The sequence below is a fragment of the Phlebotomus papatasi genome, chromosome 3 (assembly GCF_024763615.1).
Source record: "Phlebotomus papatasi isolate M1 chromosome 3, Ppap_2.1, whole genome shotgun sequence".
NCBI classification, from domain to species: Eukaryota; Metazoa; Arthropoda; class Insecta; order Diptera; family Psychodidae; genus Phlebotomus; species Phlebotomus papatasi.
The window spans coordinates 64,467,096-64,485,296 of record NC_077224.1 but is presented as its reverse complement, the minus strand read 5'-3'; the positions used below and the strand labels follow the sequence as shown (position 1 = coordinate 64,485,296).

The 18,201-nt window shown below is 34.3% G+C and overlaps 1 protein-coding gene across 1 annotated transcript in view; it reads right to left on the bottom strand.

The window, feature by feature from the left end:
* The window catches only part of LOC129807726 (netrin-A), a 134,702-nt gene extending 119,615 nt beyond the window's left edge, over positions 1–15,087 (bottom strand). Inside the window, exon 1 of the mRNA XM_055857177.1 lies at positions 13,620–15,087. Coding sequence (XP_055713152.1) covers positions 13,620–14,784 — 1,165 coding nt within the window. The 5' untranslated portion in view covers positions 14,785–15,087. The remainder of the gene's footprint in view (positions 1–13,619) is intronic.
* Between the last annotated feature and the right edge of the window lie 3,114 nt (positions 15,088–18,201).

Genomic DNA, 18,201 nt, shown 5'->3' with positions numbered 1-18,201 from the left:
TTTCTTCGGCCTCTACATATTGAAGAAAATTTTCGTCGAAAATTGCCTTTTTTGTAAAATTTTGACGTTTTCGCATGTAATGACAAAGGAAATTTTCTTTAAAAAAGCATTCTTTACAAGAAAAAAATGCTACCAATGTGTAGAGGTCTTTATACAAGTATGGGGTCATCATTTCGATACTCATGGAATGAAGTGCAGAGGAGTGTAGCTCACTGGATAAAATTTGCACACCTTTAATCCCAAGAAAATTTCTAATGATCTAAAGGGGATTTGAATCCAGGACATTGCCATCATAGGGTCAGTAGAGAGGGAACTCTCCGGCGATAGTCAGAGGATTTTAAGCCACCTCAGAAAGGCAAAGATTTCTTCAATCTTGCCCAGAGCTTTCGGTCCTGGATTTGGACCTTCTTCAGTAGCCATATCCAGAACCGAAAGCTCTGGGTAAGATTTAAAGAGTGTTTTCTTTATGAGGTGTTTTGAAACCATCTGGCCTTCACCGGAGAGTCCTCTATCTATATGTATCACGTCAGTTCTTCACCCAATTTATAGAGCAAATGCTCTGCCCATTAGGTGGCTGTAATTAAGTAATAAGAAAGATAATTTACATTTCATTATAATGAATAAACTCAAAATCTTTACAATAGTATCATTTATCTGTCATATTTCTCAAAACAGTCAAAACTTTGTAACGGGTAAGAAAAGTCATAATTTTCTTTAAAGAAAAATTCCATGAAAACTCTTCAAATATTGGAGTTCAATCTTCTATTCCAGTTTTGTTAGTTCAATATTTCTTTTGTTTTCTTTTTCTGTTTTTGGCCAATCATGCAGTGGTACTGCTGATTAAAACCGTTGGAGAGAAGTTTAAATAATATACAATCGAAATGAAAAAAGTCGAAAACTCAAAAAAAATAAAAAAAATAAAAGGGGTAAAATAAAATCTAATGGGTAAGGTAAGCAGGAATGTTATTTCAAATAGGGCGTAAACAAATCAGCCACTTACATTTCATTTTTGGCTTCCGATCAACCGAATAATTATTTAATCGGCACCGATTACCCGATTTGACGCTCTTGGTTCACGCGCAAAAAAAGAAAATGAGCCCTTGATTCACAGTCGAATTATGTAACCACATCATTGTTATTACGAAAGTAACTACATAACCTCAAATTCAGAAGCAAATTAAAACGCATTAGATTAAATCAAAAATCACTAGAATTCTCGTTTTAGCTTATACAAAAAGTTTCTTTTTTACTCTCTTTCTGATTATTCTCGGAATCTCTAGAAAATATCACATACTGTACCTTAGGCAAGCCGTAATTTACTCGTAAATTAATGGCGTAGCTTCCAAGTTTGGTGCATCGGAAGACGCACATGTGAGAGATACAAACACACTGAGTCGACAGAGGTCTAAGCCATGCCGGAGGAAATTAATTATTTTCGGTGCCGTGTGCACAGTGTCTATGGAGGGTGAGACGGATCTCTAATGACTCAATGAATCGGGTGGGTCGATAGAGTTCCTGCACTTCCCCCTAAACCTCACTCCGAGAGCACTCTTTCCGAGGCCTCGTGTTTGCCTTTAAAGAGCAAATACTGCCACAAATAATAACACGTTTATTGAGATGTGCAGATCTGGGAATATATGAGAGGAATAATTAAAGCAGAGATTTATCTCTGATCCATTTCACTCGCATAACAACTCCATATTGCAAAGTATATTATGTAGGAGATTAGAAATCACTCATTTGCCAACAAAAGTCTATAATTCATATCAATATTGAATATAGAGGGATAATTTGATGATACTAAAGTGAAAATAATTCAAATTGCTCGGTCTCTATAGAAAAAGAATAATACACGTAATCCCTCTTACATTACTTTTCGATAACTATATTTTCAAAGTCTCTAGAGATCGTAATGTCTCTACCGATTGGGATAATTTTATATTCATTGGAAAGGTCTTGGAATCCTCCCTGATAAGAGCCAGTTATGAACCTTGAACCTATAATTAAATTTTTCAAAAAAAAAACAATCGTTATCATTTTATTTTGGCGTAAGTTTTGTGATGATTTATTAATCGACTAAAATTGGTTACCTTATTGGAGTTGCGCTGTGTTCCAAAAACAACTATTTTTTCTGACATGATTTTAAGGTTATCTAGGAAAAAACTTATATTGTTTTAAATCAGAAATCTGAATCTCTCAAATTCAAACGACACTGTTGAAATCAAAGTCTCAAATGTAAGGTTATGTTAAAAATTTGTGTTGTGAATTATTGAGAATTATAATTTCTCTGCAGCTTCTTGAATATTTAGCCACAAAATCATATAACTTAATTATTACTTAGTTTTAACGAATTTCCCAAAAACGGTTATTCAGTAATCGGATAGGAGCGACAGGAGAGTTCAGTCAAGAGTTTAGCACAGAGTAACAATATGTGTGTTTTTCTATTGCGAACTTACGAAATGTTCGTAATTCGTATAACCTACTAAAAAATTTGTAAAAAGTTATACTTTTTCACAAACAATGTTCGTAACATCCTCACTTATTAGTGATCAGTTTTTGTTCTTATTTTTGTTTATCTGGCAAAAATCTACAAACACATTTTTGTGCGTTTACGATTTACAAACAAATGTTTGTAAAGGTTCAACAAATGTACGACAAGTGAATATCTTACGAACAATGTTTGTGAAAAAAGTACAAACTTTTACGAACTTGTTTATGGGTTATACGATTAACGAGCATTTCGTATGTTCTCTACACAGAAAAAAATATTTTGTAAAATTGTTCGTAAATATTTGTGAAATCCTTTTTGTACTTTTACAAACATTTGTTCGTAAATGTTCGTAAACACACAAAAAAAATGTTCGTAAAATGTTGTCATTTGTTCGTAAATTTTTGCCAGACAAACAAAATTTTACGAACAAATGACAAAATTTAAAAAAAAAAATAATTTTTTTGTGTGTTTACGAACATTTACGAACAAATGATTGTAAAAGTACAAAAAATGTTCGTCAAATGATCATTTTACGAACAATGTTTGTAAAAAAAAGTACAAAATTTTACGAACTTGTTTGTGGGTTATACGATTCACGAGCATTTCGTAGGATTTCACAAACATTTACGAACAATTTTATAATTTTTTTTTCTGTGTGTAGCCATTCAAAAACATATATGTATGATCAATTTTTTAAAGTATTATTTCTGTGTTGTTCAAATCAAGTAAGAAACAGGCTCTCTAAGGCATAAAATAAAAGTTGAATATTCGGACAGCTGAGAATATCGGACAAGAAAATTTAGAGAATGAATTTTGATAATATAGGGTAAATGTGCCTAATTCCGGCCAGCTTGCAATTTCGGCCACCTTTTTTGTTCCTCGAATTTCCATGAACTTTTAGATTTTACGTACTCTAAAAATTATCAGCAAAAGAACATTTTAGATTTTTTTTTAGATGTTAGAGTAAATAAAGACGGTAAACTCTTTACAAGGTTCCATGCAACACTCTTTTAGAAGAAAAAATAAAAAAAATCAATTTGTATTTAAAATATTACATTTCAAACTTGAGACTTTGACGCTTGCATGCAACTATGCCGAAATTTGGAACACTTACCCTAGTAATAAATTGGGTAATTGTGCAATTTTAGTATACTTTGAAGGTTATTTAAGGTAAAGTACTCTCAATCGATCGGGTTCCTTGGACTCGATCGGTGGGACAATTTTTGAATGTTTGACGGTCAATTTCGTCAATTTCTATGAATTTGTCACTGGTTCGTCGTATTATTCATGGAATAATTGATCTATTAATGTTAGATCATATGCAAAATATTATATCAAATATAAATAAATCTACCGGTCGAAGCGAGGAACCGGTCGAGTAAGGGCACTTTACCTTAATTGATTTTTTGCCAAGTTTTAAGAAAATTCTCGAACTTAAAAATTGGTTTGTTCGACATTCCGTGCTGTTCGGCTTTCCAACGTTCGCTTTAGAGAGCTCACGCTAAGGGAGCATCTAAACGGGGGGATTTTATTTCGAAATCGCCATTTTGACTCAAAAGTCCCCCACTGAGCTTTAGTCCGGTGCATTTTTGTGTATCTTTTGGCGCATAAAATCTCCCTCTTCGAAAGCTCCATATGTTTATGTTCTTCAAATATTTTGACATTTTAAGCGATTTTAATTTTTTTTTGTTTTTCAAGAGATTTTTTCTAGTGATCTATTTTCAAATTCTTAAAAGTCGAAAAGCAGGTGAAATAGGGACACGGTATCGATCTCTCTTAGAATGTATCGTTGAATCTTCTTAATATGAACGAATTGTTAACTAGACATCATTAAATAGAAACAAAGAATTAGTTAAATAGAATAAAGTTGATTTATAGAAAAATAAAAACTTAGGATATTTTCTTAATTTAGCAACAATATTGGCATAAAATCCTGCGGTACGACGGTTTTGATATAGAGGATGAGTGCATCATCTCCTCTTCCTTATGAAGTGTTCGTCACCAGGCATAAATATTAACTTTACCACTCTTTAACAAATTCTTTGATTGTAAAACACTGTGTGATTGACGTTTGAAACGTTTCGAAATAAAATAGTAAGCCTTTCAGACTATCTATTTTAGTTAGAGCACACATGGAGAATTTATAACAGAGGGTGGAGAAAATTTATCTCAGGCGTGAACCACTAGGGGAGATTTCCCAAGACTCACCGGTGCATAGTACAGTGGGGTGCATTTCGAAATCCCCTTGTATAGAAGACGCTTAAAGGGATAATTTTGCACGATTTCAGGAAAATTTTGAGATTATTTATAAATTGGTTTAATTAAACTGTTTATCTCTAAATGCTATAAATAAATATAAGTAAAGTGTCGAAGTTAATTTCGCGAAATGTTGCTCGAGTATTCCGCAAAGTGGTATATTCGCTTACCTGTTTTCTTTTATTAAAATTATATCACGTGAAAAATAGGAAAATAAGCTTGGAGAATAAATTTAGGTACATTCAATAAATCTGTATTGATTAAATTTGTCTAAATGCATAATTTAGAGAGGAAAATTTAAAATTTATGTATGACAGGATTTGAATTTGATGGAAGAGATGTAAGAGGGATTGATTTAAATGACGAACATTATAAACTATTAAACTGTCATTAATTCCACTCATTAATCATATCAGTCGACTGGGCATTTTAGCAAATAATCACCAAGACATTTGAGCAAGAGAACCTGAGAGGCAAACCCACAACGTGATTTACCTAAATCTCTCAGTCTCTGCCTCTTCTGACCAGAAGGTGGAAATTTTGTGTGTCAAAGATTGAAAATTGCCAGATGATGATGATAGAGTAAGATCTCTGTAGCCACGAGCATTTTGATACTGGAAAATTGAATTAAAATAAACCTTTAGGGGAGGTATAAGGTGTACACTGTCTCCTCCAATATCTTAATACCATTAAGTGGATGGTCGATGGCTTAGGAGTACCTATTCGAGGACAAGTGATATGATATGACATACCATCTCACCACAATCAACTCCTCTGAAGAAAACCACGTCGAACATCACTCCCTAATGATATTATTTTCATCCATCCCGGGTATCTTCGCAATTTCTCCCAGCAAAAGGTAAGGATGGTAATTGAGTTTGTTGGCATCATATAAAAGCTCACATGAAGATGTGAAGACTTTTTAATTCAATTCCCAAGAACTTCTTTTTCACGGCATATCACATTTTTTCCATATGAATATTCAACTTTGACTGACTAAAGGAGATTCCTTATAGAAGTTGCTCAAGAAAGCTCCCACTTAAGAGTGTCACTTTAGCAATTGATCCCCTTTTTGGTTCAAATCGAAAGTACAATAGTCAGTAAATTTTGTAGTGTAGAGTCAACATTAAATGTGGATGAAATTCAGGCAATTTATCAAAATAAACATTTATATGTGGAAAAAAACATGGAAAATATAAGGCAGGGAGAATTGAAGTAGTGAATTGGACCCTGATATAGCGAGAATTTCCAAGACATTGAGTGCATATTGGAGGAGAGACATAGAGTCATTCATGAAATAAAAATATTATATTGCAATATTGACTGAATGCAAACAATTGACTGCAAAATTATAGCACACGACCCTAACGGCTATTCAATTAGAAATCAATGAATTACCTTCTCAGAGATGTTGTTTTCTAATGTGGGGAGAAGTTATATACAGCCAGAGTCCAAAAAAAAATAAATAAAAGCAAAAGAAAGAAGAGGTAGAGGCTCAGGAGGAAGGTATCGAAAGAAACGTGTATACTTGGTCAATTCAATGGGTCTGTAGCAATATTTTATAAGACACTGAATTATACTATGGTGTATTATTTCCTCTCTTCGGTATTCACCCCAAAGACAAACCGACAATAGTATGCACAGATGATGGAAAAATGGACCACCAGAGAATTTCCGCGAGTCATTCAATTTCACAGTAAAATTTCATTCTTTCTATCTCAACTCTTCTTTCACTCTTTCACCAGGGAAAGTTGTCTTTAATTGAAAAAGTGCCTCCTTGCCAGGAAAAAAAGCACCGACAATTTGAGAGTAAATTTAAATAATTATTTTCCTGGAGAATGGTCTCTTGTGTACTTTCTTGAGCTTTGAGGAAATATCTTGTGGAGGGTGAGTTTATAGGAACAATGTTGTAGGAAGTCAAAGCTAAAATCACACAAACACTGTTAGAAATTATTTGAAAAGGGACTTAGGAGGTAATATTATTCTACCATTACGACTTCTCCATGGTAATCCCAATGTATCTTTTTGAGATAAACTTTACAGAAAAAAACGAGACTATCCCAAGTAGCATTTTTGAATAATATTATTGTCTTATATCCGTACTTTAGATGTTAAAGAAAAGTTCTGTTCTCATTGGTACTGATTTTCAGCGCGTTTGATCACGGAAAGTCAGGAATTATGAGAAATAATTTGACGGTTATGATTGAGGTAATTTTACGTCAGAATGACTCGTTCGTCCTTCCAAACGATTGGAAAATTTCGCGTTAAATAAGCATTTTCATTCATACACTCAGAAAAATAATCGAGTAAAACTTACCCGATTAGAAGTTAAATTGACTCTTTTTCGTTGTGATTTTCGATTAACTAAACTTTAGAGTTGATTTTATTTCTATTTAGGTGTAATATTCAGAAGAATTGTTTTAACTTTCTTTCCTAAAATTTACATGACTAAACAGCGTAAATAACTCTTTTTAAGACTGAAAATAACTTGTTTTAAGAGTTAAAATAGCTCGTTTCAAATGGATAGATTTTGCAATTTTATATTTTTTCTATTTTAATAATTTTCTTTATTAACGTTTTCTTGATCTCAAGTTCCCTATAGTCCAAGCGAAATATCACCACTCAGAAAAAAATAGGGTGCGATTAAATTTTTTTCCTCATAACTTTAACATTTTTTAGGTGTAAAAATATATCAACATTTTTAATGTTAATTTTACATTTTTTTTAATTGTAAAATTAATATAAAAAGGGTAAGCTTAACACATAATACACCTAAAAAGCATAATATTTACACCGATTTCGGATCAATAATGCAGGGTAGAATTAAGATTTCCGGAATGTTTTTTTTTTTACTTTTTCGGATTTCTCTCACTCAGTAACGTATGACGCACGCACATGTCTTCATGAAACACTGTTAGTCATATTTCTAGTTGATGTTCCATATGAACTTTGTCACACAAAAATCTTGTTGACTGAAGTATATTCTTAAAACGAAAACACTTAAACATATACTTCAGTCGAGATGAAATTTTACATAAAAAAGAGTAATAATTACGTCGATAATCGTAGAGTTAATTCAACTCTGCCATAGAGTTGTTTTAACTTTTTAGTTTTTTTCTTAGTGTAGACAAAATTATGTTAATGCAGTCAGTTCCTAAAATTGAGATGTTTTCACTTGATTTCTGAATTTATTTCAATTTAATTCAATTTCAATTAATTTATTTTCTGTAAATTAATACTTGATTATAGCTATCATGGGATTTTTGTCCCACCCATCTCATTGGATAAACGACAGGTCCTTCGAACTTTTGATAATAATAAACGTAATAATGAAAATTTCGAGAATAACTTCTTTCTAAACAGAAACAAGATAATTCGTAAATTTGTTGGTAAATGTTTCTGAATTCCTATTTGGAGACTTACGGAATGCTTATAAATCGTATAACCCACAAACAAGTTCGCAAAAGGTTGTACTTTTTTTTAGTACACATTGTTCAAGACATGATCAATTGACGAGCATTTTTTTTTGAACTTTTACAAACATTTATTCGTAAATGCTTGTAAAAAAAATGTTTTGTTTTTGGCAAAAGATTACGAACAAATGACAAAATGTTACAAACATTTAAGAAGCTTTTTCAATGATTTTTGAATATTAGAGGTAGTCCAGGTGAAAATTTCGTCCGAATATACCTATGACCGGAAAATTTGTCATTTTAAATTATTATTGAAGGTCAAAAGTCAACCACTTTGGACAGCCCATTTTTCAACCAATTTGCTTAAATTTGGATTTTTTGGAAAGGTATTCAAATTTCAAGTCCGGTTGCATCGATTATCATCGGTAATGAATCGGTAAAGTACCGATTTTTGAATAATTTTGCATCTCCAATAATTAAAATTCCGTAAAAACAAAGGACTCATTTTCACAAATAATCAAATAACTATTTTTACTTTTAAGTATGTTAGGCCAAAGTTCTTTGAATTTTAAGTTAATTAATACGGGTATAACCGGTATAACCATATATAAATAAAATGAATATTTTCTTATTTTTTGAATGTGTTGTAAAAAGAAATTACCTTTTCATGAGAAAACTTTAAGGTCAATTCCCATAAATGCCCATTTCTATTAATGTGCCCTCATTCTTCCAATACACATCTTCATGAAAACGTACAAAAGTTCTGTAGGAAAATTGAAGTGAAAGAACAGAAAAAAAGTAAATTACGGACATAGGGACTTCTCTATACACCCCAAAGTCCCTTAGTTATGTTTATTTGCCCCTGAAAATGTCTCTGACAGCCACAAAAATCAAATGGTCACATTTTCCTCACATGAGGGAACAGCCTACAAAAATATCTGCACATGAGATTGGATCACAACATTCGACATTTTTTTTTAACCCATTCAATTTCACATCATTCAGTTTCTCGGAATAAAATAGTCAATGTTGAAATTTCATTAATCACAAGCACAAGCCGGAAAAATTACCCTCTCGTGAATCTTCTAGCCAGAGGCTAAATTTCTTTGACAATGGCAAAAAAAAAGCAGAATGGAAATGGAATTTTCATTTAAACGAAAAATGAGGTAGAGAGTAAACTTGAATAATTTATTTAAAAAAAAAAGACAATGTTGAAGAAAATTCGCAAAATGCTCGAATAAGAATTTTATTCAAGTAGGGGAAAGTGCCCATTGCCCAAGCTTTGCACGGTCCCAAGCTTTATGACTAAATTTTTAATATGTTTTTCAATAAATATGACTCATCGCTCCCAAATTTTAAAAACCAGGGGAAAGTGTCCTATTTTTTAAATATATTGCAGGATTATATTTATTCAGAAACACAGGAAAAATTAAGTTATCATAAAGCCTAGGACCGTGCAATGCATGGGCACTTTCCCCTAAACTGAAATCTACGGATTTAGACTATTTGAATCAGGTGCCTAAAACGATTCAAACCTGAGTTTATACAACTTTTGACTGACATTATTAAATTTTCTAATACAATTAATTTTTAGGAAGAGTTTGACTTTGTACAGGACACAGTGGTAGCAATTTTCGTCAAAAAATGCATTTTTGACAGAATTTTGACTTTTTTTTTTGAAAATGATTTCCAATCTGTAGAAGCCTTTAGGATTTTCGTATATTAATTTCTATCCTAACCCTGAAAAATTTATTGCGGATAAATCTTTTATGAACAAAAGATTTTATTTTCAGTTTTATTATTTTATGTTTGATTTTTATACAACTTTCTATAGTAGAACAAGCAAATAAAAAATTTCATTAGTAAATGAAGAGTTAAGCTTTAGGCATATGAACGTTTATTAATTCAAAATTTAAAAAAAAATATCTGTTTATTTTAACAAAATGCCTGAATTTTCAGAAAGTAACGTAAGGTAGGGCAAAGTGGAGCACCTGTGAGATAGGGCCTTTCCTTCCAATCTTTAAATGCAATTGAACCTTAAAATTACATAATTTATCTCCAGAAATCAATTGTAAAACTTAATTAAATTACAATAAGGCTCAGTTTCATTTAAAAATAGGAGAAAAAGCCCTATTTCCCCTATTGAAAAGGTGTCTTAATTAAAAAGTTCCTCACTTCCCTCTCAACTATTTTGTGTGCAACGGCTTTTTTATTAAGTATATTCCTGTGATCAGTTTTAGTTTTAGTTTTTTTTTTTTAATTCTAGCACTTAAGGATAATTTTTAAACCATCCTTAAGTCCCCTTCTGGTCACTAGATCATTCTTAATTCACAGAATTAAAACAAAGCCTACGAAAAGCAGAGGTGCAAAGTCACCGCCGCCGGACGGCAAAGTCATTCGCTTCTACGGTAATTGTTTTTCAGGAGTTACGTGAGTCGCGCAGTCAAAGAAAAAACAGCATATTTCCTTGGCATCTTTTTTCAAGATAATAAACAAAAATTTAATTCGAGATATTGAGAATATAAAAGTATAACATTTTAAATACATTTTCTGAAAATTATCTGAAAAATTACAAAATTTTAAAAATTCACCCGTTGAGACCTGATTTTTGGAGACAGTTTTTGAAAAATTACATAGTTTTCGGTAGACAAAATTTCTCAGAGTGTATTTATCTGACATCAAAAAACTAAATATTTCCTGTTAGCTGATGAGTTAAACTCGTACTTGAACGGTAGAATTTTTCTATCTTGATCACAACTTATTTTACAAGGCGATAAGTTGTGTAAAATACGCCGAAAATTGTATTTTTTATTTGTATTTCAATTTACTTGTACCGTTCAAGTACGAGTTAAAATCATCAGCTAACAGAAAATATTTAGTTTTTTGATTTCTGATGAATAAACTCTGAGAAATCTTGTCCACGAAAAAGCATTTTTTTTTTCAAAATAAGTCTCTGAAAATCAGGTCTCAACGGCAGAGTTTTAAAGACTTTCTAATGAATATTTGAGAAAATATAATATAAATGTTGTACTTTTATATTCTTAAAACCGTAAATAAAAATAAAAATTTATTACGTTAAACAAAACTACTCTCTCGTGGAATTGTGCAGTTAAAAAAATTTGAGAAAATATGGTATTTTCGAGTCTTTTTGACCCACGTAATCCCTTAAATAAAGCTTTTTAAAATATTTATTATAAAATATTACTCTTTCCGTCCCAAAAAAAGTTGTACGTTTGTTAGTGCATTTTATATAAAAGAATGTACGACTTTTTTTTGAGACAGAGGGAGTAATTTTTTAATACTTCTTATTTATTTATTAGATTTTTAAAATATCCTTAACAAGAAAGAACAATATTCTTAAACCGTTTATATCAACAACTCTGTAGAAAAATTCTGTAACAGTATAACAATGTCGTATGACAAATTTAAAAAATTTTAAGTGGTTAATTTAGAAAAATTGAACAAAAATCAGATTCAAACTAATTACTAAGAACTTCAGAGAGCGGCTTCCAATGGTCTTTTGATGCTCACTGGGCTTTAATGTTGTCGTGTTCTCGAATTTATCACGAAAATTTGTCATATTGTCGAAAATTGTCAATTACTGTACTGATCTGTTCAATTATCGTTTCCTTTTTTCATTCAAGCAAAATCATGTTAAAAAGAATTCTTGTCGACAGTCTATTAAATAGTTTGGCGGAAGCGGAAACGAATTTTGGAAAGGACCAGAACTTCTATGGAACAGTAGGGGAGACTGGGGCAAAAAGTCACAAAACGGATATTTTATTTTTTTTACAAGCTACTCGAGCGCTTCAAAAATTTCTAATTAGCGCAGTTTTATAGGAAATTTACCGCTCTACAACTTTGTGAAAGTAATTTTCCTCTATTTTGTAAGGAAATACGAAAATCGAGCCGATTTCTAAAAGGTAATTTTGTGTAAATTCTCAAAAATGCTGGGGAAATTAGTACCAGACATTGGGTATTGTCATATTTTGATTAATAATTGTTATCTTCTGCAAGGAAAATATTTCAAAAATAGGGCTAAAAATTTCGATATCTTTTATTTTCTAAATTCCTTCCTTGTTCGAATTTTAAGAAACTTAACGACATTGAAGAAGGTCTATGGAGGCTATATATAGAAAAAAATTGAGCCGCTATTTTTGTTACCTTGGAAGGTACTGAATTTTGAATTTTTCGATTTTGTGACTTTTTGCCCCAGTCTCCCCTACCGATCTCCCCAATGATCAGTACCACTATGACCGGTCTCACAAAGGCACCCCACCTGTAAGAACCAGATTTCACAGTAACACAGCTACTCGATAGGAAAAGGATAGAGAAGGATGGAGATATATGATCTTTATCTACTCTCAAACGGAATAAGGAAATTATGGAGCATTTGTTTCGGATTGTAGCGCTACAATAGGCATCCAAATTAAGGGATAATTCTAAAAAGAAGAGGAAGTAAAATCGTAATTTCTTTCTTCAATCAATTTCGTATAACAAACATGAATAAATTTCGAGTATCTAAGGGCATGAGGTGGTGATCTATAACTATTTAACATTTACGCTAAAAATCGCTGCATGGACTTACACTTACGGTACTATATACATACGTTTGTACATATTCTGAATTAAAAATCAAGCGATTGTATTATCAGAGTCCTCTCCTCAACATTTCGAGCATCATATTTTTTATATTGATTGAATTTCCGGAGGCTCTATCGCTATTTTTAAAAATTCGTTTAACCGTTTTACCCTGGTAAGCCTTAAAATAACAATCCCAAACTGATTTCCAATACTCGTTAGGAAAGTTTTTTTTTAAATTTAATATTGAGATAGAATTTTCTTAAAGTTGACGATACGACAAAGTATCACAAGTTCATACACTCATTTTCCAGAAGTTAAGTTTCTTCTATAAAGTTCTATGTCAGGCACGGAAGCAACAGACAACCTTTGGGAGTTTAAGGGATCTTTTCATATATTGTCCAATTAAATTTCATCTTGCTTCTCTTGACAATATGAAATGTTGAACAACTTCTTGTTGCATTTTTGTTGCATTTAACTGTCTTTTCTTATAATTTTTGTCACACTTCTTGAAGAAATAGAGAAAAGAAACCTTCCCTTGAGGAACACAAACCATCCTCAAAAGAAGTATGTCTCAAAATGTTATATTTCACAAGGATAAAAGGTGTTTTGTTGCGGGTTATGACGAAATTGTCTGGGATGTCTTTTAGGATATACCTGTGAGTAAATCTCCCTTGTGGCAAAAATTTGTCGTGAATGATGCCTTCTTGGCATCAATACACCACACAGAATCTGCCAACTTTTTTCCCACACTGATCTCACCTGGACCAGAAAAGGAATGTCAGGGAAACATCGAATTATCTCTTTTCTCTGCACACACTTTCGCGCCAGATTGAAGTCAATTAGACTTTGGGGATAATTTACTGATAAGCACTTACCTTTGCACTCATTGGCATCACGCTGTGTTGCTCTGCTCCAAGGTCTGTCGTAGTAGAAGGGTTTGCACCGCTCACAATCTCGGCCCATGGTATTGTGCTTGCAGTCACAGGTCAATTGTCCATCGCGACCCATGGGAAGACACTTGGAGGCATGTCCATTGCACTTGCACCGTCCGCCTACGGCAAAATCAGACACCGCGTAGTGATGCGTTGCAATGCTAGTTGCCGCTGACGTAGATGCCGTAATACTTTCTATGGCATTGGCTCCATGCAGATCATCCCTAAACTTGCTGGTCTGCTGTGGCCCAATTAGGAGCAATTCATCCATTGTGTCCTGTTGCATCTGTATGCGATTGAAGATTACACGGACATCCGTAGCTGTTGCCCAGTCTTGAAGAACTGGAGAAGATTCATAGTCTGAAGCTGAGGGTCGGCCTTCTAAAATACTAAAGGCGATCCTAGCACCTTGATTCCCTACACTGTCTCCAGAATGACGATGTGCGTCGGTGCACCTGGCTTCTTGTTCATTAGCCTTAGTAATAGTAGCCCTATTGGGTCGGCCGTAGATTTTCCTGCACTGAGAACTGTAGAACTGGAAGGGTTGCCAAGTAATGCCATAATCTGAACTCTTATAGATCGCCATGGAATCAGGTTTTACAGATCTTGGGCAGAATTGCAGACTGATATAGGTCAATTCATATTTTTTTCCAAGGGACAGCGTAAGGGTAACATTGTCCAGTTGTCCAGGAACTGTAGGTGGGAGAGATTCTGAGCGCCAGCAGGTGAGATTATTAGGGTTGTTGAGGTCTGTCAGGGCGGACGGTGGGAATCGACGCTTGGGAATGGTATCATCGCAGATTTGGCATGTTGTAGTGGTTCCAGAGGGAGTTGCACTGTTGCTGGATACTGGATTAAGTGGTTCACTGAGTTCACAGTATCGCGAAGGACCTCGCTGACCGCACGTGCTGGACGCAATCATAGGTGTCCCAAAGGCGGCATTCACAAAATCCGGCACACACCGCCTGGGACGTTTCTCATCATAGCATGGGTCAGGTGGTGGTTGTACCGCGAACATCTTCATGTAGATGTCCGATGGTATTGCCCTGCATTTCTGCACACTCGTCACAACAATTGCCAGCACAATTAAACACTGTCTGATATGCATGTTCAAGTCTTCACTCCACACCAAAAACTTCTTACAGAGAATTCTTCAGTTATCTACCGTTTCTTTTTTGAATATTCAACACCGATATGCACTTTTCTTTACACCCCCATGGTACCAAAAATACCAATTAGCATTCTTTTTAGCAGAGAAACCGATAGGCGACTAAATGTCTGGACACAGCACAGGAGGAGACACCGGGTGTCCAGAACACGTTCACTCGAGGAGAGTCACTATTGAAGCACACGAGAAAGCCGGAGGAAGAGCCTCTAGAACTCGCTTCCACGGAGGATAGAATGCGACTGACTCGACGGCACGAAAATACAAACTGGAGGAGGGCACAAAACGCTAGAGCAGCCACTCTCGGCGCATCTGTGCTTCGGCCAAGTGAGGAGTACGCGGTGAATTTGGCGTATTCCGTGAAAGAGTGCCTCAAGGTTGGGGGTGGATGTAAGATGAAGTGCAGAATATCCTTGAGAATATCAGTTTCACCAAAGAAATTGGCGGGTTTTCTTAGGAATATAACTTGATTCTGCTAAAAAAAATGTCTAATCATCTTATGCATTTTTTAAATCTGTACAAATGGTACCAAGGGGCAACCGGGATATAATTAGCCACTAAATGAAATTTTTCATTGCGTATAATTTGTATAAAAAATATTTGTATGAGGCTTAAATATATTTCAATGAATAGGAAGGGAAGTATATACTTCGAATAAATAATGGTTTCCTCTATACGTGGCTAATTCTACCCCGATCTTCCCTACTATTTATTTTAAATATAATAATAAAATATTTATTTTTATTTAGTAGGGCAAATTTTTGAAAATTTTTCAGAAACTTGTGAAAAGAAACTTTATGTAAGAATTTTAAGAAGAAAAAAACAAAATAGGGAAGGATGGGACAGTTTCACACAGGAGTGGAGCACTTTCTTTCAGGATCTATCTGCTAAAAGAATATGAAACATATTTAAGACTATATTCCATTAGTTTCTCTTGAGTATTAACTATCTAAAAAATACAAAACAATTGCCAAATAATTGATTTTCGTCTTAAAAAGTTTATTTTTGAAAGTAGGGGAGACTGGGGCAAAATTTGCCAAATCAAAAATTTTAATATTCCATAACTTTGAAGAGAAAAGAAATAAAAAATTAGATTTTTTACCACAGATAGCCTGCATGAAGTCCTTTAAACGTCCAATGTTTTAAAGAATTCAAGTAAGAAATATAGAAAATAAAAAATATTGAAATTTTGAGGCCTCTTTTTAAAATATTTGGCCTTCAGGAGATATCAATTTTCATTGATTTGCTTTCCAAAATTTTTTCATTGGTGTGTGTTTTTATGATAATTTGAACCCGCTCAACATGAATATGGTATCAGTTTAAGCTTTTTCTAAAAAGTTTTCTTCCTAAAAATATTTGTATTAGAAAAGAGCACTCGGGGTAAAATTTGTCAAAAGGCATGGGGCAAAATTTGGCAAAAAACGAAGATTTCCGATGTTTTGCACGGCGAAGAGAAACGTCATTGTCAAAAACTCGCCGCTTGTTATTTGTTTTTGGTTATCAAAAGATTCAGAGCAGTTTTATCGCTTTTCCTAGTTCCTCGACGTCAGGGAGTTCCAGATTGATCTATTCCAGCTTAAGTGAGAACATCAATATTTGGATATTTAGCTTGTAGTTATATTAATATAATTATAACCATTAATCAACCTTTCAAGAGTATCATGGTCCGAGAGTATCAGAGAAGAAACAACGTGCTTGACCCTGAGAAGCTCTTGTTGGCTTTGAATGCGGTGAAGGATGGTGTATCGGTGAGATCGGCTGCCAAATCCCAAGGAATCAACCGCGAAACATTGCGACTCTATTGGAAAGTAAGAGGAGGAGAATTGGAGAATACTAAACTCCTAAAAACTGTGAAGCCAGGTCGATCAAGTGTGTTCAATGAAGCACAGGAAGCTGCTTTGGAAAAATATTTGTTGGATTGTTCGGACAGCTACTTCGGCTTAACTATAAATAATGTAAGAAAATTGGCCTTCGATTTTGCCCATCAACTGAAGATTTCTACACCATCATCTTGGGATCGGAAGAAGATTGCAGGGATTGACTGGTTTTACAATTTTCGAAAACGCCATCCGAATTTGTCTTTGAGAAAGCCGGAAGCAACAAGCTTGCAAAGGGCGATGGGATTTAACAAGACAAATGTAAATAAGTTTTTCACCCAGCTCCGTTCACTATATGCCAGACACTCCTTCGATGCCTCCCACATATATAACATGGATGAAACGGGAGTAACCACTGTGCAGGATCCTGGAAAAATAATTTGCCGTCGAGGCGTTAAGCAAATTGGACGTATAACCTCGAGTGAAAGGGGCACACTGATCACAGTGGCACTTGCGGTCAACGCTGCAGGAAACTCCATTCCACCATTTTTTATTTTCCCGCGTGTAAAGTACAATGAGCACTTTATCAATGGTGCACCGCCTGGGAGTATTGGGGCAGCCAACCCATCAGGCTGGATGAACTCTGACCATTTCCTTCAATTTTTGCAACACTTCAAAATGCATTCCGGTGCTTCCATGACAAACCCAGTGCTTCTGGTTTTAGATAACCATCAATCCCATTTGTCTATCGCAGGACTTAAGTTTTGCGTTGACAATGGAATCAATGTGTTGTCAATTCCTCCACATTCTAGCCACAAACTCCAACCACTAGACCGCTCAGTGTATGGCCCGTTCAAGAGAGCAATGGCTGCTCACATGGATTCTTGGATGAATGCACATCCTGGACGATCTTTGTCTATATATGATCTTCCAGGAGTAGTTTCTCTAGCCATGGACGCTGCAGTGACAAGAGCCAACAACATTTCTGGTTTCAAAGCCACTGGCATATGGCCCTTCAATCCTTTAATTTTTAATGACGATGCATTCAAGCCATCCATGGTAACTGACATCCCTCAAATACCTGCAGTTTGCAATTCTCCTCAAGCTTCAAATATAAAGGAGGAACCAGTTGATACAAGATCTGCACCGGAAAGTGAAAAGAAAAATTTTGACGACCTTCTTGAATCCATAAGGCCTTTGCCAAAAGCAGAACCACGATCTACATCCCGTCCCGGACGCAAGAAGAGATCTAGTGAGATTTTAACAGATCCCGATATGATGTCGCAACTTGCAGCTGAGCAGAAATCTGCTAAAAAACAAAAAACTGAGAAGGAGGCTGCAAAAGAGAGGCCGAAAAAGAGGGGACGTCTGCCAAAGAAAACATAGGAAATACAAAGTTACAACTAGTTAGTACCTATCCTGAAATAAACTGGCTCAAAGAATATTTATCTTTTGATTCGTATTTCCCCCATCCTATTATTAGGACCACTTGACGTTAGTAACACTTTTAATAATATTGCCTACGAGCAAGAAGCCAATAATC